We start from the raw sequence: 21,726 nt of genomic DNA on the forward strand, positions 1-21,726 counted from the left end.
ACACTCAGAGATAGCTCACCACAAGATGAGACAGCAGCACTGCCCCACATCACATCCGTGCTCCCAAAAGCTGCTGCAGCTCCAAGATCTCATCAGCAGTGCTGTGGGCAGGTTTCCTGCAGGAACGACCTGGCAGCATCCGAGCCCACAGCTCTCACTGCCACCTGAACCACAGCTGGGCTGCTTCTTAAGCAAAGATGAGTAAACTGAGCAAGATGCATTTCCTCCTCCTCAGAATTTGCCCCTAAATATCTTCAGATCATCTCAAAAGGAGATGAGGATTAAACTGAGCAGCAGTGCTCTCCCACAGCAGCCTGCAGAAAATAAAGCGCGCACACAGCCAACAGGAAGGCCTCATCCACAGAGAGCAGAGCTCGCCTATTACTGTAGGAGCTGCCACAGGGCTGCCCTGCTCCCTCCACAGCAACCAAATCTTCCCAGAGACAGAAGCAGAAACAGCCACGTAGCAGCTCCCTGCCTCCAGCCCCTAATGGCAGCTGCCCTGTGCAGTGCATAAATGCTGATTTCTCTTTTCCTTATCCCAGAATCCGCCCCTTTGACTCCAGACAAGATGAGCACCCGTTTAATTACAAACCTGTGACTATAGCACTGTGCAAGGGCCTCAGCATCTAAAAATCCTTGAGAGCCATTATTTCAGCCTGAACCCCAATGCAAAACGTGAGGAAACTTACCCACAAACACAGCTGCTCGCTCACACCCACAGGGCAAGTGGCACCTCCACGCTACAGGGGCACCGACTACATTTGGTAACTATGAACAGTTTATTTTTACAGCATACCAAAATAAAACATCATACAGAAAAGTACAAAGTTTGGCAGAGATCTCCCCAGTCCTGGTTCGATGAGGTAAGACTCAAACAGGATCCTACGCTCATCCCAGGAAGTAAAACTCTCCTGGTGGAGTGAGCGTAGCAGGCTGCACGTGCCCAGGACAGTGCTGTGCCCAGGGCCAGGGTGCCAGCACAGCGACTTGCCTTGAGGCTTCTCTACATCCTCACAACTTCACTTTTGATAAAAACAAAGGAAACTGAGCCCTGCTTCACGATCCAGCCTGGAAATGGGCATTCTCACACCCTGCAGCATGTTTACAGCTCGGATATCAAGAATACTTCACCAGGCAGGGCAGAGCCCCACGGGCAGTCCCTCTGATGTGCTACAGGGGAAGAGCCAGCATTCCCCTGCACAGTACGGGCTGTTTTAGTGCATCAGTGCCTTCAAGGAAGGACACACAGACCACAGCAGCCAGCAGTGCAAGCAATACCAAAATAAAAGTGAGGGGGAGTGGGGTTATTTGAGTTTTTTTCCACTGCCCAGGTTTGCCTGGATGTCAGCAGCAAGGTAAAGGAGGAAGAGAGAGGGAGATGGGGACAAAGAACTCCAGTGCAAACAATATACGCTCACAGGGAGAGAAAATAAAACATTGCCTCTGCAGATTTATCAGGCCTGCTCTCCTCGTGGCCACAACACACCCTACACACTCTCCTTGGGAACTGCCAACTGCCTCTGCCCTGTGCCTTCAAACAACAAACATGGAGATATGTTCTCTGAAGTAGTGAACCTGCTTTTACACCAAGTAGCAGCAGCACCGGTGAGGTGCCAGCATCGCACCCAGAAATCACAGCAGGGCTCCGTGTGAGAGCACAGTGGGAATCGCAGGCCTTCGAGTTCCTTTTGTTCTGCTGATTCGTAGAAGAGATTCGCAAATCCCTCTAATATATTCACACTGGAAAAAGCGCAGCAACACGTGCTGGAGACGGGCCAAGAATTATTGCTGTGCTGAGGCAGCTCGCTGAGCTTCACTGTAGAAAATTGACCAATGAAGAAATAATGACAGACCTAAAAAGGAGGATGGAGGATGACAGGAAGCACCTCAGGCACCTCCGTGTCCCAGTTCCTGACTGCTGCCAGATAGGTGCTGCTGCAGCTCCTGCCTCCTGCAAGCAGCACGTGCAGGACAGCCGAGTGTGGGACTGTGTTGTTGCTGTGGGGCCCACCAGCAGCACACCTGGGAAGCCCCCGTGGCGGGCACTGCAGCGACACGCTCACTGCCACCTGTAGAGCTTCACCGCCTTCTCCGTCAGAGTGGCCAGCAGGTGGGTCTGGTTCACCTCCACGGGGCAGATGTCCAGCACGGGCAGGTCAGCCTGCAATTTCTGCAGCAAGGAGCCGCTGCCAGCATCCCAGAGCTGTGGGACAGAAAACATGACCACAGGGTTCTCATCCCCCACCCAAAATGCAGCTCAGCTCCAAAGAAAATAAGCACCCCAAAGCAGCAAACACTACCTCCAGCCTCCCTGGGAGATCTGTAAGCACCTGGCTCCAGCTTTGCACTGCCAGCACAGACCTCACGCGGGTAAATCACGCTCAGCCAACCTGCCTGCCCTCAGGAAATGTCCAGATCTGAGGACGAGGGGCACGCAGCAGCTGTAACCTACCTTGATTGCAGCAAAGGTTTTGACACAGTCTAGCATTCCCAAGCTGGGATGTTATGGTCTAGACAGCTGGATCCTCGTGCTCTAAAGCTTAGTGGTTTGCACCCCACCTGGCGGCCCCTTTGCTCTGAGGTTCAGTTGCAAGCTCCTCCTTTGTTCAAGCCATTCTCCTGATCTGTCTGCTTATTTTACTGAGTACTGATGCAGACAGCTCTCACGCGGGGAGGAGGCACCAGAACGGTGCCACTCTCAACCATCTTTGTCCTGAAGAACTGCCTCCACCAAATCACTCCTACCAGGGCCCTGAAAAAGCCAAACGTGCCTCTTCTAAATGCTCCGTATTCTGCTTATCACCTTCCCTACTTCCTTCAGGATCTTGAAATCTGTTGTTTCAGTCACCGTGGCAAAGGCTGCTGCTGATTTCCACATATATTATTTTCTTGTTTGCTGAGCAGACTTAAGAAAACATCATCTCATCCGACACCTCTGTTAAGCAGTTGTTCCTGACACACTCCAGAAACACTCTGGGTTGCCTGCATCTCACTGTTGTACCCTTCCACTAAGTGTCAGTCAAGTTCACACCTCCCTAAAGCCAGGGTCTGGAGGCTTTCCTCAAGCTCCTCAAAGAAGCCTTTGTCTGCTTTCACAGCCTGTTTGGGTAACAGACTCCCACCACAATGCCTACCCTTGGACCCTAGCTCATCAGTTCTCACACAGCCTGCTGTCACCCTCTGTACCTCAGCTGCTTCTCCACAAGGACGAGACTTCGCCCATCTCCCCTCCTCCCTAACAAGCCTGTGTCCACCCCTCACAGCACTTGGCATTCAGCTATCCCACCAGGGCTCAGTTACTGCAATAACATTATACTGCTCAGTTGCAACAAGCCCAACTACATTCCTCTGGCAAACAACAGGGGTTGGCTGCCTACATTCCCCTCGGTGGATGCTGAGCACATGCTGATATTGGCCAATATCCACGCTATCAGTAGCATCTGCTACAGGCAAGCACAGGGCAGTGCTTGTGACAAGGTAATTCCCACCAAAAACACATCAGTGCTGTGAGCAATAAAGCTTCTCTCCCAAAGAACTGCAATAAAATCCACCACACTGAAAATGACAGGAGATACCATGGCAGAATTAGATGCCTCATCACCAGCACACACAAACATGCTGCCATCCTCCTCTGGGCTCTGAAAAATGGCATTCTTGACCAGCAGCTTGCAGGTGGGTCCAGCACTGAACGTCTGAATGGGATTAGAAGAGCACACCACATCTTCAGGGGCCTCTGTGAGCGGGCTGCAGGTCAGCTCCATCAGGACACAACGCACGCATGGGTTATTTTTACCTGCATGGCAAAAGTAAATTTTTCAAGGGCTGCATCTTTTAATTGTGCAAGTATAGGAAGACGAGCAAAGCCACCTTGCAGCTACCTCCTTTCAGGCAGGTGCTCAGCTCCAAAGCTGCTGGTGAACCAACAAGTACATCTGGACAGAGCACCAACCAACAAAAGCACGCTGCAGGTGCACGCTGTTACTTACCGGGCCGGTATGTTGCGAGGCAGTGCCGTGTGCTGGCCTCTGTCTGAATGTCAATGCATCCCCCTGGCTCCAGCAGCAGGTGGTGGGGCCGGTAGGAGCTCCCAGCCTTCTGTTCCCAGAAGCAGGCTCCTTCCAAGGTCCCGGCCAGTATTCCACCATACGGAAAGGAGGCTGAGGCCATTCGAGGCAGGTAAGACAGCGATACCATGGGACACCTGAAAATGCAATTGGCAAGAGTCAGTGTTGCCAGCTGCAGTCATGCTGGCATTCTGCTTCACCATTCTAGAGCTCCCACAAAGGAAGGACACAAGGCAGGCTACGGAACAACCCTCAGGGAAGGAAGGAACCCCAGCGGATCTGAGGTGGATAAACAGAATTCAGCAGGACTACTGCCTCCTGCTTTAAACAGGCATCATACAGCATACACCACGTGTACTACAATCCGCAGCTTTCACGCTCCGAACGGGACAGCAGGCTTCACCAGTCAGCAGTAGAGAACTTACTTGTGAGTCCCTTCCTTCACTGAAGGGGCACGCCAAGAGACAAAAGCAACATGCTCAGGATGGTCATCAGCAGCGTGGCAAAACCAACGCCCATCTCATCCTGCCTTGCATTAAATCCTGGTTAAAGCATTAAAGCTTGTGATTGTTTTGGGCAGTGTGAAGGTCAGAACAGACAGACAGGCCAAGTCTGCAGAGCTTGCAGGAAGTCCTGAGATACGCTCTTGAATCGGTGTTTGTGAGTCAAGGAGAAGGAAGGGACAGAGTCCTGTACCTCTTTGTAATTTGTCCTTTTCAAAGGAGACATTAAACCCAGCTCCAAAACCAAGCTGCTCAGCTGTACAACTGGTGCTTCTGATTTCCATTTCTGATGGCTCTATGCTTTAGTGAGATGTGCTGGCCAAGTACCCACACCAACTATTCGCTGTACCACAGCACCTTAAAAGACACTCCTCACATTTTGCCAAGCCTGAGTTTTTGAACGACAGATTCACATAAAAACAATCCGAGGATTACAACTGCTGTACGATTTATAGAGGGAGCTATGCACACACCTGCACAGAGGAGCGACAAATCCTTACACCATACCTGGACTTCTGAGGAACTAGTTCCTGGACGTGGGAGCTGGTGTCTCTCAGATCATATATCATGATGGAGCCGTTGACCAACCCAGCATAGATGTAATTTGTATCATCAAGACACCAGCAGCAGCTCCAGACAGGGCGGCCAGTATTGTATGTCTGTACCACAGTATTTGTTGCCAAGCTGCAGGAGAGAAAACAAACTGGTGGTCCTTCGCACAACACCTACTGTCAAGAAAGTAGAGCAACCACAGAAAGCAAATCTAGTTTTTAAGTCTTTAAAATAAGCCTATCTCCTTAGATTGAGTTCTAAGTTACTACTCCTATACTCTACACACCACTCTGCATATCTAGATAGAATAATCCCTTTCGTATTTGTTTGTGAAGGGGATTGCCATTCTTCCAGGGTGATGCTTCCTCTTCTAGATTGATTTTCCAGAGACTGGGGATGGAAATCTCAGAGCAGAATCTCAGCTGCCTTATAGGAAAGAGAAATCTAAGTCACTTTTCTGGAAACAATCAGGAGAAACCCTCTATTGTAATCCCACAGTACTGCTTATTCCTAAAATCACAGGGCTTGCGTCTTCAGATTCTCATTTATTATTTCCCTCTTTCATGGAAGGGACAGTACTGTTGAGTATAAGGGGAACAAAGACATGGCTGGAGAGAACTATCAGGGGGTTCTGAATTAGCTTAAGCTTGAAGGGCAGCACAGAGTTGCAAGAAAACACACACTCATATGCTGAAAACTCCACCAGGAATGGAAACACGCCTCTCACTCTCTGCATAACTGTCTCCAACCTGCTGCTTTAAGTCTCTGCTAGCTCTAGAGCACCTGTGTTCCTGCAGTACATGCTCAACAATGCTGTGCATACACTTGGTATCCCAGATAAACTCTGCAAGAGTTTATCAGAGAAGCCAACATCAGCGCAGAGAGCAAAGTGCTCAACCTAAACACTGTTTCTGCATTATGCTCCACAAGTTCCCATGCTCTACATTTCACTGCAGTAACAGAAAATCAAGTGCAGAACAGCAATTGCTACAAAACAATTACAGGATCCAATCCCCTCACACAGAGCTAAACAGCTGGGAAACACTGCTTCCCCCAGCAGGGCTCACCTGGTGAGTTTGAGAGTGCTGTCCAGAGCAGCAGACAGCAACAAGCCATCTGCACGAGTGCCAAAAGCCAGCCCCCGGATCTGTTTGCTGTGGATGGGGATGTACTGACTGCTCCTCAGGTTAGCCACGCTCATCATCTTCACACCGCAGCCTAACGAGAAGGATAATGCATGTTATTGTGAAGCAGCCTGTGCGTGAGGCAGGGCACCTACCAGCATCTGCTGAGGAGCCCAGAACTAGCAACTCTGATCTACAATCCCCATATTAAAGCCTGTGGTGGGGTGAACACATCCAGTTTATTTGCTATTCTGAGTAAGAACTACCACAGATCATTATTAAGTTCAAACAGCAACAGCATAAAATCCTGAAGTGTCCAAGCCAGCAAGAGCAAGCCCAGCATTAGTGCTACAGTGCTCAGTACACGAGCTGCTGATGCTCTGCAGTCAGTTCCTTCTAAGCACACGCAGTAGGATTACACAGCAGTTTAAGAGAACAAGTCACAGCAGAAAATGCTTACAGGTGAACTTCACCTGCGTGCCACAAAGCCTCCATTCAGAGAGTCACTCCCTGGCTCCAAAGAAGTGCTGAGTTGAATACAGCGAGAGGAACTCTCTTACGTTGAGATAAGGCACATTATTTGGTTAATGGTTTGGAGATTAAACCAAGCTTCACCATTCAGAAAGTGCTTTGCAAATAAAGGCTCTCAGACTCCTAACGCTCCATCTATTTCCCTGGGACAGGAAGCTGGCACAAAACCAGGTTGCAGTTCACATGCCCCAGCCAGAGCAGCTCGACAGGAACAGCGCTGCCCATGCTTCTTGGCCTCCTGCTCCCACACTGCAGGGCAATGCTCCTACCATCCATACTAAGTCTGTCTTCTTCTAGAAATAAATTAGTTGACAGCACGCAGGTCGGTCCACCTGCAACACAAGGAGCAGTCCTTGCTCACACATCAGGAGCAAATCTGCCTGCCCTCATGTGCTGACCTCTTTGACACTGCTGTGGATGTGGCACCTGAGCAGAAAAGCTAGAGAGCCTCTGCCAGGATCCGAGGGGAGTCACAGGTCATCCCTCTAGGCAGAGGTCACCAAAGCAAAAGCACAGACCAGAGACTGACTTGTGAGTACTTCCCATTTATATAGCACATGCAAAGGTAAAGCCAGAGGGAGAGGGCACAGGGAGCAAGAAAACACGTAACATTTGTAAATTAACACTGCTTACAATCCCCCAGATCTCAACTTGCTCGTTTACCAGGAATAAAAGTAGACTGAGGAGAAGGCTGTGATACCACGAGACAGCTCAGCGAGTCACAGTATGCCATCACCCTGCAGTTCCCAGCCTGAGACACCACAAAAACCTTTTCCAGGTGGTACTTGCGCTGGCTCTGGCTGGAGGGGAGGCTGCCTGGGAAGCAGGTGTGGGAGCTGCCAGCTTGTTTCGAAGCATTCACACTGTGCTGAGCCACCAGAGCCTTCAGCTCCTGCAAAGAAAAGAGAGCTCAGAGTTGTAACGCTCCGCTGGAGGTGTAGCACCCCGTGCTATCTGATCCAGGTACTTTAGGTGTTGCTGTTCTCAGAGAAGGAGAGAGAATACAGACTGCTGTCCCCACACTGCTTCTGAAACGCTGCATATCCCAGTGCCCTGACTGCGGGAGCAACAAATGCATTCAAGGGATCTGCAGGCTCTGGCCAAATCTGCTTGGAGTCTGTTACTGTAGGTATTAGAAGAGAGGGCTCTGGGGCAACACAGAAAAGCCAATGACAATTATTACCAGATCAATGCTGTTTAGAAGAGAATGAACTGCCAAGTATTGCACGCAGCTGAGCCACAAGAGACAGTCAATTAGAAGCATTTTCCAGAATTTCCAGAATACCCCATAAAGGAAGAAAAAAAAAAACCCTCCAGTTTCAGCACAGACCGACTTGTTTCCTGCAACACCCTCTATTTAATGAAGACAGCCCTGTTCTTGTAAACCCTGGGCTGCAAATTCCAGGAATGACAATTCTCAAGAGCTTCTACCTTGTTTTCTGCTTCCTCCCTGCCTCCCTCCACCTCAGCTGATGCCCAAGGATGCTCAGCAAAGCCCTCGCCACGGACACCTCCCATCAGAGCACCAGCCACAAACAAGCCATTCCCCAGCTCCTCTTCCCACAGAGAGCACCAGGGGTGAGGTGGCTGTGTGAGGAGTAGCACTGCCACATCTGCATCACCTCTAAGAGCTCAAAACACTTCCTGGAGACAACTTGCTGTGATCCAAGGGCAAAACCAGGCAGTGCTCAGTACCCCAAAGATATCAGACAGAGGATATATCTTAAAATTGCTACTTGCTTATCTGAGCAACTTGGGTTATGCTTCAAATACCACATAACTTTTAAACGATTGAGAACCATGAGAAATATTATGAGTATATTAATAGATTGCAAGCTAGCCTCAATACTGAGCCAGCCAGTACCACTTAACTCATGTACAAGCAAAGGCAAGAGTTCTTGAAGAGGCAAGACCAAATATCAAGCTCTATATTAACAGCTATCACCAAGCCCCATAACGTGCAAACTGCTCGAGAGGAGAGCAGCTCTGATGCCTTCCAGGTCTGACTTGTCTTGCATCAAACCAATTTTTGCATTCCAAATTCCCCACGAGACTAAAAATGGAACCTGAGACTTGAGATGAGCAAGAAAAGACAAAACTGGGAGAGGAAGAGGGGGTGTAAGGGTGCCAGGATGCTGACAACCAGAAACTGTAGCTTCAGGCTTGGAGTAAGCAGTCAGCATGTACACAGGTAACTTACAAGAAAGCAGCTTTTCATCAAAAAATTAACAAGCCTTACTTGTGAAAGACAGAAAGATGCCACCATCACTGAAAATGAGAAGAGGTTAAAAAATACTTGTTGCTCTGGGGAGTTTATAAAACTCTTCTTGCCACCTGCACTCAGCATTTCCATTTTTCCCAAGATCCTCATTAAAAAGAAAGGCAGGCAATTAAAAACACAAAGCCTATCAGTATGATGGCTGCATTTAAAGCCAAAGGATGAACCCAGCAGAACCAGGAACTGGAGACATTACCACCAAAGAACAAACCCTGCTGACTGTGCTCAAGAAGACGCTTTTGGTAGGATAAGCTGATGGCTTCCTCTGAGATGCTGTGCAGTCTCCCTGGCTCCTGCTATGACAAAGGAACAGCTGGAGAAAGAATCATGGGACGGTTTGTGTTGGAAGGGACCTTTAAGATCATCTCGTTCCAACCCCCTGCTGTAGGTGGGGACACCTCCCTCTAGACCAGGTTGCTCACAGCCCCATCCAGCCCGGCCTTGAGAGCTTCCAGGGAGGGGGCATTCACAACATCACTGGGCAACCTGCTGTTCCAGAAGAGGATATCCAGCAAAAATCTTCTGAAGTAGTATGCACGAGGAGCAGAAATAGGAAAGGACAATGAATACGAAAGGAAAACAACCGGCTACGACAGATTGAAGCCAACCTTCTTTCAAGTATTAGGTTAAGGTTGTAATAGCTGATACAAAGCTTTAAAGACAAAGGCAGTTATCAGATGACAGCCACTCTTTGGCTGTGCTCCCACAAACCTCTTACAGAAGTCATGCCTGCTCCCTTGCTCGACACAGCCTAAGATTTGCATTTAATAGAGATAAATGCGTGACCCTACAAACCTACAGCTGCAGTGCAGCACTACAGGCATTGAACCTGAGCCAAGGAGCCTGGAAACACAGCATTTTTAATACACGCTTTCTTATGAAAGTGGAAGTGAGCTCACCTTCGTGTAAGGAAAGCATATAAAAGCAAAGAGGGTCATAACAAGCAATGTAACGTGAGGTACAGTTCTCATGCACGCTACCAACAAAGAAGGGTTCACACGAGGGCTTTGTGGGGGGAACTGATGGCTTATGTTTTCTCTAAGACTTAAGACAGCAAAGTTTGTGTTCAACCAGTGAGCACAACTCTTGCAGTGAAGCCTTGTGTAACTGGACTTTTCCACTTGAAAATCCCTCTGAATGTGCACTGTCCAGAGAGGTTTTGCAGTCTGCTTCCATAAAGTGATATGCTGATGCCCCAAGCAACCCAATCTGAGGCTGAAGTTACCCAGCAAGGCTTGGGCTGAAAGCCTCCAGGGGTCCTATTTAAACGACTCTGCATAAGCAGTTGCTTTTCCAGATGACCTCTCACAAACTAAGGAATTAGTTAAGCACACACTCAGAATTAAGCTGCTAAACTCTTGGATTATAATCCACACTTCCCACTGATACATGGCTCCCCAGCAAATTGGTTTTTACTTCCAGTTCATTCACAGTATAAAGTACCACCTTGAAATTGCTTCCAGCATTCACATCAAGCGATGCGGGACAGTGATGAATGCAGTATAAATACTGAAATAGAGCTCAAGAACACAGGGTACTTAATCTTTATAACACGCGACTTCAGTTCAGTTAGACTGGATACTCTATCACCTAACACCTAAAGAACTGTGGGAAGATGCTATGGACCTGCACTTTTATCTTATTTGTGTCCTTCTTAAGCCAAAGTTGATAGCAGACCAGTTCTCTCATGCACCCTAATGAGCATACAGCCTCATGCAGGAATTTGGGAAGCAGTCTATAAAGTCCCGGGTTACATCACATGGAAAAACTTCAGCAAAAAAGGATGTTGCTTAATGTACAGACATAAATAGCCAAAGCTTTGAAAGATCCAGAAGTAGAGAAAAGCTTAAAACTGAGCAAGTTACTAGACAGTGAGAGATTAGGCAACTTATGACCTACTTTGTGCAACAAAAACGTAGCAAACCAGCTGTGAAACTCAGTGCTGATGCAACACAGCAGACAACTCACAGCAGGAACTTCCAGCAAGGTCCACAACTTCACAGAAGTCCCATGAGAGCAGCTGTGGCAGGTCACAAGATACCACAGCATTGCATGAGCCAGGAAGAAAGCTGCAGTTTAGCAACCAGTCACTTCTTTTTGGTATATTCTAAGGGCACAGAGGTGCTTCTCAGCAGCTGTAGAAGCCCAGCTGACCACAGTGACAGGCTCACGGTACAGGAAGTGCTTAGGTCAGTCTTGATTGGCCTTTGCAATACATTTAGGGTTTTGGTTGATGTTTTTTTTTTTTTCCTGTAAATGGCCACAATCATGCTTTCCTCACGACCTATTTATCAAAAACTTCAATATATACAATGATGATGTATCACCTAACAAGCACACCACAGATTTTTTTGGTGCAGTTAGAGAAAGATAAGGGGGGCAAACTTGGCACTGCAGTACCAGACCTTGCCAGCAGCCACCAAGAGATCTGAGGAGCAACCTGCAACACCAGCAGCCAAGAGCACCTACTGTTACACTACACCTGCGACTTGAAGTCTTGGAAGCAAAAATGAAGTCAGCACAAGGTGTGCTAGCCTGGGATGTTGAGGATGATTGACCAATTGAGTTTACCAAATCTTACTAGACCTGGAAGCCCGCCTTCCCTCCCGTGAGGAAGCAAGCACGAGATGTGTTGGAGAGAAAGGGATTCCTCTGTGCATCAGGAGAGTCAGACCCACCTGAACTTGCTTACGGAGTTTGCTGCATTCGTCTGTCAAAACCTGCAGCTGCAGCCGGCTCTGCGCTGACTCCAGCTCTGCCTGCCGCCGCAACCTCTGCTCCTTCTCTAAAGAGCTGGGTGAGAGAGAGAAGAACAGCAAAGCTCAGGGCTACACGAACAAACAGGTGAAGGAGGTGGGGGAAGAAACACTTCTATGCCTTAAAATTATCTGCATGTTGGGTCTGTGTTGACACTGCGTCCTGCGTTCCAAAAGCTGCAGCACTCTGGTTACTTCAGCAGTTTATGTGCAGGAGATCTAGCTTGCCTAAGCACCTCTAAAACACACAGACCTAGCCTCGCACATTTATCAAGCACAGAGTTCTGTCATTTCCCTGCAGCTTCACAGCGTTATTTCTTGGTTGCATAAGAAACAGACAAAGCTCTGTACTGAACCATTGCAGGCATCCAGAATCGAAAGGGTGGCTCTTCCAAATAAAACCATAAGCTCGTACCTAACTCAAGGCTATGTGCAAACAATATTGATGTATCAGTGCCCACATTTGTCCTCTGCTCGTGGCTACGTGCCACAAAGCAGCCACTGCCAGCAAGTGAGAGGGACTGACAGGCACTCATTGCTGTCTGCCTCCCAGCCAGGACAGCAGGCAGGAGACAGATGTATGGCAAGTGGGAAGGGGGCAGCTGGAGCATCCTGAGACACATGCAGCAGTCAGTCACCTCGACCTGAGGAATGGCAAGATTTAAGCACCCAAACGCCTTCTGAGGATTTGAAAACAGGTTCTCCCATGCTTTGTTTTGCCATATCTATCTAGCAAATGCAACTGCGACCCTCCTGAAGGCACAGTTCAAACACCATCAGGCAGCAGTGATTTGGACAGAACAGGTATCTTCCCCTCATGACAGTTATTCCTCGAACATCTCTGATTAATAATGACTAGGATGGGGAGGTTTCTGTCAGAAAAGTGTGGAAAGACCAGCATTATGCTCAGGAACATGTTACAGCAGACCCAATTAAATTCTATTCACTACAAGATTCAAGGGAACTCAGAAGTCTGCAGCCTTGCAATTTCAGGATAGTATCTGTGACAGCATCTTAGCAAAAAGAAACTCAGACCCCTTTTTCCACTATTCCTTTTTTCAGAGGAAAAAAAGTCTACATTTAAGTTGGAAGGAGGAGTAGAGTCATAGTAATGCTTGCTGACCTTTGTAAGTAAAGCTACATGAAGAGTTTGACAAAGCAAGATGGAAAGTGATTCATAGGAGACATTACCTTGTTTAATGCATGCAGAAAAGATGACAGAAAAGGTCAGTTATTCACCCTCCTTGCATTTCTAATTATGCCTCGCTTTTCTCATCTAATGATGAATTAGCAACATGCAGCTTTTTGGCAACAACACCACACATTCTCCTGCGATGACATTTCAGGATCCAGCACAAGATACCTTTTGCAAATCAAGTGCCACAGAGTGCAAACTCCATCTTCCTGTTCCCAAAGAAACTCCTCCTTACAAGTAAGGCACACACAACGCAGCAAGATCTACGACAGCCGTACTTGTGATAACCCCCAAGGGAATGCACAAACTGTATTAGATAATACAGGAAATTAAAGCATAAAGTAAAAGCCAGGCTGCTGCTTCCCCTGACGTGCAACCAGAGGCTGCTGGGGTGACTCCATACCTCTTCATGCGTTCCTGCTCGCTGGTATCCAGAGCTTTCAGAGTCCGAGCATACAGGACCACGATGTCAGAACGTTTTGCTTTCTTATTGCACTGAAAGAAAAGATAACATACAAGAATGCCACTAATCAGGCTGTGCATCCCTACAAACTGCTAGGCACTATTTGGGAAAATCCTTAGGAGTTCTGAAGGAGGCACTTCCTACTTGGTGTCACAGCATGTCTGCAAGACAGCCCTTCCTGCAGGCACTGCAGCTCTGACAGAGGGTGGACTGCAGTAGCAGATCAGACTCTGCACTACTGAAGGTGCAGTAGAATCCATCTGCCCGTTTCCCACTACATTTATTTTGCTAAAGCACCAGAAATTCAGCACCGTCAGAAAATCCACAGAAAAGAGGAGAGATGACCCAAAGCAGCATAACAACCAAACCTTTGAAAGCATCAAGGCTGGCTGCTTCAACAGCAGAACCCGGACACCCGAGCCTACTCCCAGCTGTGATTTACATTTCATATTCCTTTGATCGAACCCTGCAGACCCAAATCAACACGAGCATTCCTGTAACAGCATCAAACTGACACTCCATTGACTTCAGTGATAGAAGCAGAGAGAGATGCTTCCATCGCTCTGTGCACCTTGCCATGACCACAGTTCATACTTCATGGTACAACTCCTCCCTGAGTTGGAACCTGTAAGAAATTACAGTATCTGAAATCTGGTCTGCAAACATCCTTAGGTGATCAGAAAAGAGGCAGTGAGCACTGAGATAAGTAAACTCAACGGATAGCTAAATTGCTACGTGCACCTAAACTGCAGACTTCTGTATTATTTAGCAGCATGAAGAAACCAAGGGCGACAGTTTCAGACCAGACAACTCCCCCCACACCTCAGAAAACTGCTTTGCAGAGCAGTGAGTGGCTAAGGCAGCCCTCCTGGCAGCCAACAGCTGTCACCAACAGAATCAGGAATGCTGCAATTTCACAGTAACTGCACTCGAGCCACTTAGTATACAGAGCGGCACGCACAGCAACTTGGTGCTATTCATTTAGAGAACACTCAGCTGCAAAGGACTGCGAATGAAAATGAAGGAAGATGATGTAGCTGCAAGACTGTCTCCAGAGCAGGGACTTCTCACAGGGCATTTTCAGCAATCACATTAAAAGAACAACAAAAAAAAAAACCCACCAAAAAAAAAAAAACATTAAATTAGAAAAGGTACCCCTTACAAAATCGATAGGGTTCAAGAAGAAAGCGAAGCTCCAAAGAGCAAAGAAGGTCTCTGCCTGGGCACAGAGCAGGCAAAAAGCTTATGCACAATTGTCAGAGATGAGCAACGTTAGGTCTGAGCCTCTTCTGTGGGTATTAAGGCTTAATCACAGCACACATCAACAGGAAGCTTCTGATGCAAGGAGGGAATCCTGCACAGAGTCAAGCAAGACCATGAAAGCTCTCAAAATGACACAGCCAAAGAAATGCTAAGCTTCCAGCCACTGCCTGGGAAAGCAAGAGAACAGAACTCCATCTACACAGTACTCACTGACCTATCTTTGTCAACGTTCATTTCTGGAAAAAAAAAATCAGTTAGAAAAGCAAAGACCTGATCAAAATCAGATCAGTATTACCCACAGAAGCAAAAGCAGAAAGAAGGACCCTGAGAAGCAGATCTACCACTGTACATTAAAGGATGTGGCCTGTTTCTCAGTTCACTCTGAAACTCACCTGATTTTTAGGCAAAACCAGATGCAGTCCGAAAATAGAAGTTAAACCTACTGAAAATGGTTCTCAAACAGATTTCTAGTCCAATAGTGCATTCTTCACGCTTAATTGCTTCTAGGAATCTGTCTGGTGTTCCCACACTCCAGGAACTGCACAGTGCTCTGAAACCAATTACAGGTTGAGTTCAAACTAGCAAGCTTCTGAGTCTGCTAGTCACAAACACTCTACTTCAGGGGAAAAAATCCATGTCAGAATCTTTCCCTTGAAGCACTTGGTAGCTGTGCCTGGGCCAGATGCATCAAAATAATTGTGATTTTTGTTATTTCTGACAGCAGGCATGAGTGGTTTCTCCGTAGAGCAAGTAGCTGTAACAGTTATGGCAACCACGCCTGCAGCACGAGTCTCCCAACAGCAAGTTCTCCCCACCACAGGTGAACTCCCTCTTTACCTGGGGGCACTTCCCTGCCTGTCCCTTGAGCCACCTGTCAATGCAAGTGTAACCAAAGAGGTGTCCACACCGCAGGGCTGACAGACGGTGGTCCCCAGCATTGGTCCATGGCTCAAAACAGATGGCACAGGTGTCCCCCTCCTCCTCGGCCTCCGGTGGTGCAGAAGGAATTGGTGGCTCCTGTTTCTCCAGTGGAGTTCTCTGAGATTAAAAAATAAACTTTCTGTAGGCAAACGCAGCTTTTACGATATGCAGTCTGCCTCCAAAGGCACTTAGGTCACCTCACCTGTTTTTTCTGGGCTTCAAATTCCTCATCTTCATGACTTTCACGTTCCACAGGAACTTGAGGCAGAGTTTGATGCAGCTCTGCTTCATCCTGACTGGCAACTAAAAAAAACCATTGCTTAAATAAACTGATACCTATGGGAGAAGAGGGGTCTGCTTGACTTGATCCATAATCGTCGCAGCATCGATACAAGCAGGGTGACAATGGCATGGGTTACACACAGAGCTTCAGACCAGCAACCTGGGCACAGGTCAGGCAGCTGAAGTTTAAGCTCTTTTGTTCAACAATTGTAGTGCTGGAGAACTCTGTCATCGTTGACAGAAAGATGCAGAATCCCAGCACATTCGGTAGCAAAGGAGAGCTTTAGAAGACAGCCATTGTTATCAAGGCTTCTCTGACTTGCTAGGAACAAATACAGCTTAGGCTGAAGTAAGGATACAGACCTGCATCGTTGGTATCTGTCTTTCTCTGAGCACAACATAGAGAAGTTACTTCACCAAAGGATCTAAGCACGAATATTTCATGTGCCAAGGAGGCATTTACCATATGCTGTCTGTCCACTCACCCTGACTTAAGCAGTTTTCCAGCTAGTGGTTATCTGAACTACCAGCTCTGCTGGGCCATATGTTTCTGTGGTGTGCCTGTTGGCCCTTCTGTTGAAGCACGGGCACACAGCAGAGCTATGTTTGGATTACCATCCATGGCATACTAAAAAGGAGCAGAAAGCACTATCTCCTTCAGCCTCCTGACAAAACAAAAGAGTTATTAGCCACAATTAGTATCGGAGGCAGATATTCTCAGTGCAGTGGAGAGGTATCACCTAACACTGCGTTGTGTTAGTAGTATTTTCAATCCCTAAAGCTCTGGGATGAACAGCAATCAGCAGCTTACATAAGCAAGAAAAGACAAGGGGATTCCAGAAAACCCAACACAGAGCATATGTTCACACAATATTAGGCAGCACTTAACAGCTTGAGCGCCTGTCACGTGTAAGATCAGCTAAAAGCAAGTGGAATTAATCTGCTCAAAGAGGGCTCTTAGATGCACCCCAAAAAACCCACCAAGATAGGCTGGCTAATGAAAAACAAAACAAAAACAGACTGAAGCATAAGGATGTTCCTTAGAGACTGGACTCTCTAAGAAACAGGCCAATGAGAAATATATACCTTTCTCATATTTGTTAATCATCAATAACCTCGACTACCAAATTCACTCTTACATAAAAGATGTTATGCTCATCACAAACCGAGTCACTGAAACGCATGAGAGCCTGTGAACCCAAGTCTGAATCAAGGAAGAAAAAGTTGAGGAAAGAAAAAGACCAAGCTGTTGACTTCTACCTCCTCAGTTAAGCGTCACAAGGACTTACAGGAATGAAAAATCACTTTTTTTTCTTTCTTACTTTGGTTTAAAGTAAAATATCCTGAATCTGACCCTTCTCTGAAAAGCAAAAGCCCTGCTGGACTCCAAACAGAGATGTGACCTGCCATCTTCAATAATACTCCCCAACAGCAGGTAACAGAGGAAATGTTCTAAGCAATAACCTCAACGTTTGAAGTCACTGTGAACACTTCCAGGATTATTCCTAAGCAGCAGCCTGCAAATAGCAAAAAGATTCTATTTAAGATGACAGCGACAATCGCTCATGGCTGTCACTGCCTCCAGGAGCTGCTTGCCAGAAAGCCCCGTGGCAGCAACCTGCCCCCATCAGCTGTGGGCATAATGATCTCTTAGCACGGGCTGCTGTGAAGCTCGAGAGCATTTCCCTGCTGAGTTCTGAAGCAGCACAATAAGTTTCTGAAATTAGAAATCCACGCAGCACAAACAAAGCACAAACCTGAGCTAGCTGCTGCAGGTGTCTGCGGCGCCGCAGTCTCTTCCTCCTCTTCCTCCTCCTCAGAAGTGCTGCTGCCAGACTCACCTGACTGCAATTCCACCATCTCTGACCTGTGTTCCTGACTGCTCCTCAGGGTATGCGAGGACTCTGGATGTGAAGCTGGTACTGCAGCAGGCTCTTGGGTCCTGCTGATCTGAAAGTAACTGTCCAACGCTGCCCTGCATCCACAGAAGGAAGAAATAGAGGTCGCAGTTATTTCAGGTAGACTTGTTGGTGTGCTGCCCCAGCTTGCTCACAGAAAATCTCACAGGCTCTAGTGGCAGGTAGGAGAATATCAAATTTATTAAGATAGACCTGTGCTGGTAAAGAGGCAATGCCACACAATTCCCTACTTCATGGGCAGTCAGCAATGTCTCACAGCAGCCCTTGGTGGGGTTGGAGAGAAAAAAAAGCAGAGATTTGAGCACTACTCACTAAAGCCTATGGAACTCCTACACTAACTACAATTGCAACACAGACCTGCTTCCCTCCCCACCAGAGAAAATTAGATATCAGATATCTAATTCAGATATAGGAGGCCTGCATCAAAGCCTCATTCCTCTGACTGCACAGCACCTAGTCTGCCCACCTTCCCCCTTTCCTGTCTGCAGGAACTTCATCCCTGGAAAGTAACATCCTCCCTCTTCCCACATCAACCCAGCTATCATCTCAATTATCCTTCGCATTCAAAGGAACTTTTGCTAGGTTGCTTCTAGCCCCAAGAACTACAGTGACTTTCACAAGCAATCCACGGGCAAACAGTACAGCAATGTTTAATCATCGAGGAGGAGAGGAGATCTTGGTCTGCCTGAATTTCAAGGCAGCACTCCAGTTAATTATAACTTCACCCTTGGCATTTGCAAAAGCTACAAAGATGAGACAGAAACTAAACAAACCAGAAAGAGGGACTTCTTTCTAGCTGGGGAGCACACCCACTCATCACCTTTTAAACTCATCACTAACAGCCCTACACACAGGATTTTAACTTGAAGATGACAAAAAAAAATCACAGAAAAAAATGACAGTTTGCATTTTTACAAAAGTTTCTACAGTAACTATCATCTAATTAAGCAATCCTCAAATCAAAGGTGAAATGCAGAAGAGAGCACAAGCTCCACTGAGCTAAATGCTGGCCAGGACTGCTGAGAGTCAGCTCTGCTGCAGGAAGCACCAGCAGGAATCTGGCAGAGCAGGGGAATGGTAGGAGCAGCTCTGCTCATTGGAAAGTGCTGAAGTGCTCAAGTCAACAACAATATTGCCAACAGAAGAACTGAGGAGGGGGTTCATTTAACAAAAAGCAAAGACATCACCGGATGAAAACATTTGTGACGTGCCCAGAATTTGGCCTCAGACTCACACCTGGACCCAGCTGGGCTCTACAAGCCAGGAAGCAAGGCAGTTTTAAAGCAGTGTCAGAGCTGCTAAGGGCACAGCTCAGGCCCAGCTTCAATTCTGCTTTACCTGGCACTGCCTGTCCTCTGGGAACCACCGACCCTCGGCTGCCTGCGAGCCCTTCGCACCCGCGGGCGCTGTGTGACCTGTGGCCCAGGCAGCGGCTGGTGTTGATCGGACGCCCCCTGCAGCCTCAGCAGCCCGACGAGAGCTGAGGAAGGATTCGCCTGCTGGTCAGGAGCAGCAGCTGCTTCCCTCGTGGCATCAACAGTCGATGTGGTGACAGCTTCATCGTCAGAAAGAACGAGAGCGCCGGCTCCCCCGCTGCTGAGCACTGGAGCCTGGGAGGACAGCGCTGTGTGCGCAGCGGGCTCTGCAGAAAGCGTCCCCTGGTTCTCTAGGGAGTAATTCACCACCGGTTGGAGATCAACTTCCATCTCTTCCTGAGCCATTTCTGTCAAAATTAGAAGAAAACTATAAGCATCTGCAAGCCTGCACCCTACTTGCACCCCGATGGCAGCAAGATCTGGCTGCAGCAGGCAGTGACTACAAAAGCCTTCAGAATTCAGACTGAAGGGACAAGTTGTCCTTTTGCCTTTGACACGCAGCAGAGACAGACTGCCTCAAGTAGATGCATGTATGCGAGCTGGCATAGCCAGCAGCACCTTCCTGAGTCCTTCATCTGAAGCCTTTAGCTCAGCAGCAGCTAGCATCAAATGCACAGTGCAAAACTCCATTAAGCAAACCTTCAGATGAGGGCAGAAAGTTCAGGATTTCTCGTACTATCACTTGACAGTAAATGCATTAGGATCGTGGAGAGAAGAGTTTGGAGATATCTGAGAGATTCTCCATATAAAAACCACTGCAGAAACACTAACACAGCCAGAAACAAGCTCTGTAGAGCATCCAAACCTTTGCAGGCAGTCTTACAACATAAAAAACTCCGAGATTATTTCATGAAGTATTTATATATTTCATAAACAAATGAAAGCACTCAAAAGAAAAAATCTTTTTGAGGGGAAGATAGATTAAACCCTGCAACCCAACAATGGTCATTTGCCTCCCACGTGTTTTGGCAACCACAAATCTGAAAGGCCTTGGGGATAGCAGACTTTCAGCATTACTTAAGAGCCCAAAGCACACACACAAACTTTTCAAGGTAGGCACTGTGCAAGCAAAGAAAAGAGTGCTTTCAGTACAGTGAATAACTAGAAAAAAATATGCAGGAACTACAAGAGGTGGATATATTAACAGATTTTGATAAACTTTTTAATAAACTCTTAGTAATCATTTTATAATACTACCTTAATTACTATTTCATAGAACAGCTACAGTTGAAACAGACCTCTCAGATCCCAGCCCGCCCCACCTGCCCACGTCCCTCAGTGCCACACCCCCACGGCTCTGGGACACCCCCAGGAACAGTGACTCCCCCACTCCCTGTGTCAGTGCCTCACTGCTCCTCGGGAGAAGAGGTTTTTCCTAACAACCAATACCTCAGCTTAAATTAGGCCAGAAAGGAGACCGAGCCCCACATCCCACCTGACAATTCACAGCCACAATTACAGCAGCCCTGCTTCCCGAGCCCCAAACTCAGATTCACGTTAAGTCTGCCGCGTGCAAACCCCTCTTATCCTCACCGCGGAAGCACTAAACCACCGCACAGAGCTAGCCAACCCTCGGGACTCCTTCGGAAAGCCGTTAACGTTGGGATTTCCACCGTGAAACTTCAGTGCCTTCCCAGAAGGGCAGAGGTCAGTGCCGCCCCGCGGGAACCACCTGCTCGGCACCGTCAGCCCGTGCCTACGGGCGGAAGGCGGCTCTGGCGGAGCTCCTCAGGCCCAGGTCGGCGGGATCGGGGCAGAACGGCGGCTGGAGCAGCAGCAGCTTCCCCTGGCGGACGGACCCCATCCGTGCGCTGCAGCTGTCGGACACGGGGACCAACACAACGCAAAGAACTCCTCAGCACTGCGGAACTGCGAGCGCCGTTCGGGGCCTTCGCCCCACGGGGATCCGCGCCCCGCGGAGGTAAGGCCCTCCCGCGACAGCCCCAGGCCCAACCCCGGGGCACCGTCCCAAAGGCAGCGCTGCCGAGGTCAACCGAACCGCGGGAAGGAACGAGAGGAAGAGCGACGCGACGCGACGCGACGCGACGCGACCCGGCCCGGCCCGGCCTGGCCCAGTCCGATCCCGCCCGGCCGCGCCGCCGCCCCGCTCACCGTACGGCAGCCCACAGCCGCTCGAGCTGCGCGCCGCCCCGCCCCCTCCTCCCTATTGGCCCGCCGCCCCCTCTTCCGCCTTTTCTATTGGGCGAGCTGAACACCGAGAGACTTTTCATTGGTCGAGCGCTCTGTCGGTCTGCCCCGGGGACAGGACGGTGGAGGAGAAGAGGAAAGAGAGAAGAGAGGCGTGCTCTGATTGGTCGGTCGACGTAGAGCTGCCCGACTGATTGGGCGGTCGGCTCCTCGAGGGACGGAAAGGGCGGGGCGAGAGACCGGAAGTGCGTTTTGATTGGCGGAGGCGAAGCCGGGTAAATTAGCGGGAGCGGGGTCCAAATGGCGGCGGAGCGGGGCCGTTGCCATGGCAGCGCGGCCCGCGGGTCG

General features: G+C 48.6%; 1 protein-coding gene across 1 annotated transcript; it reads right to left on the reverse strand.

Moving 5' to 3' along the window:
* Positions 1–1,330: 1,330 nt before the first annotated feature.
* Positions 1,331–21,379, reverse strand: RFWD3 (ring finger and WD repeat domain 3). Its single transcript, XM_065733466.1, has 13 exons — positions 21,343–21,379; positions 19,193–19,577; positions 17,693–17,910; positions 15,856–15,956; positions 15,570–15,770; positions 13,410–13,501; positions 11,734–11,848; positions 7,441–7,669; positions 6,190–6,340; positions 5,078–5,254; positions 3,990–4,204; positions 3,579–3,796; positions 1,331–2,206 (listed from the first exon to the last, which is right to left on the reverse strand). The coding sequence occupies exons 2-13, from the start codon at positions 19,573–19,575 to the stop codon at positions 2,063–2,065; spliced, it is 2,244 nt and encodes a 747-aa protein (XP_065589538.1). The 5' UTR covers positions 19,576–19,577; positions 21,343–21,379; the 3' UTR covers positions 1,331–2,062.
* Between the last annotated feature and the right edge of the window lie 347 nt (positions 21,380–21,726).

The sequence above is a fragment of the Cyrtonyx montezumae genome, unplaced genomic scaffold, assembly GCF_038088225.1.
Source record: "Cyrtonyx montezumae isolate F1298 unplaced genomic scaffold, pur_monq_1.0 scaffold_17, whole genome shotgun sequence".
Lineage (NCBI taxonomy): Eukaryota > Metazoa > Chordata > Aves > Galliformes > Odontophoridae > Cyrtonyx > Cyrtonyx montezumae.

What these genes read in the sequence shown, in the direction of transcription:
- RFWD3 (XM_065733466.1), bottom strand. Translation starts at nt 19,575, where the DNA reads ATGGCTCAGGAAGAGATGGAAGTTGATCTCCAACCGGTGGTGAATTAC. An exon ending in AGGCAGGGAAGTGCCCCCAG is followed by an intron (nt 13,502 to 15,569) that starts GTAAAGAGGGAG and finishes CTTTTCTTTCAG; the next exon opens with TGCAATAAGAAAGCAAAACG. An exon ending in CCTCGCAACATACCGGCCCG is followed by an intron (nt 3,797 to 3,989) that starts GTAAGTAACAGC and finishes TTTGCCATGCAG; the next exon opens with GTAAAAATAACCCATGCGTG.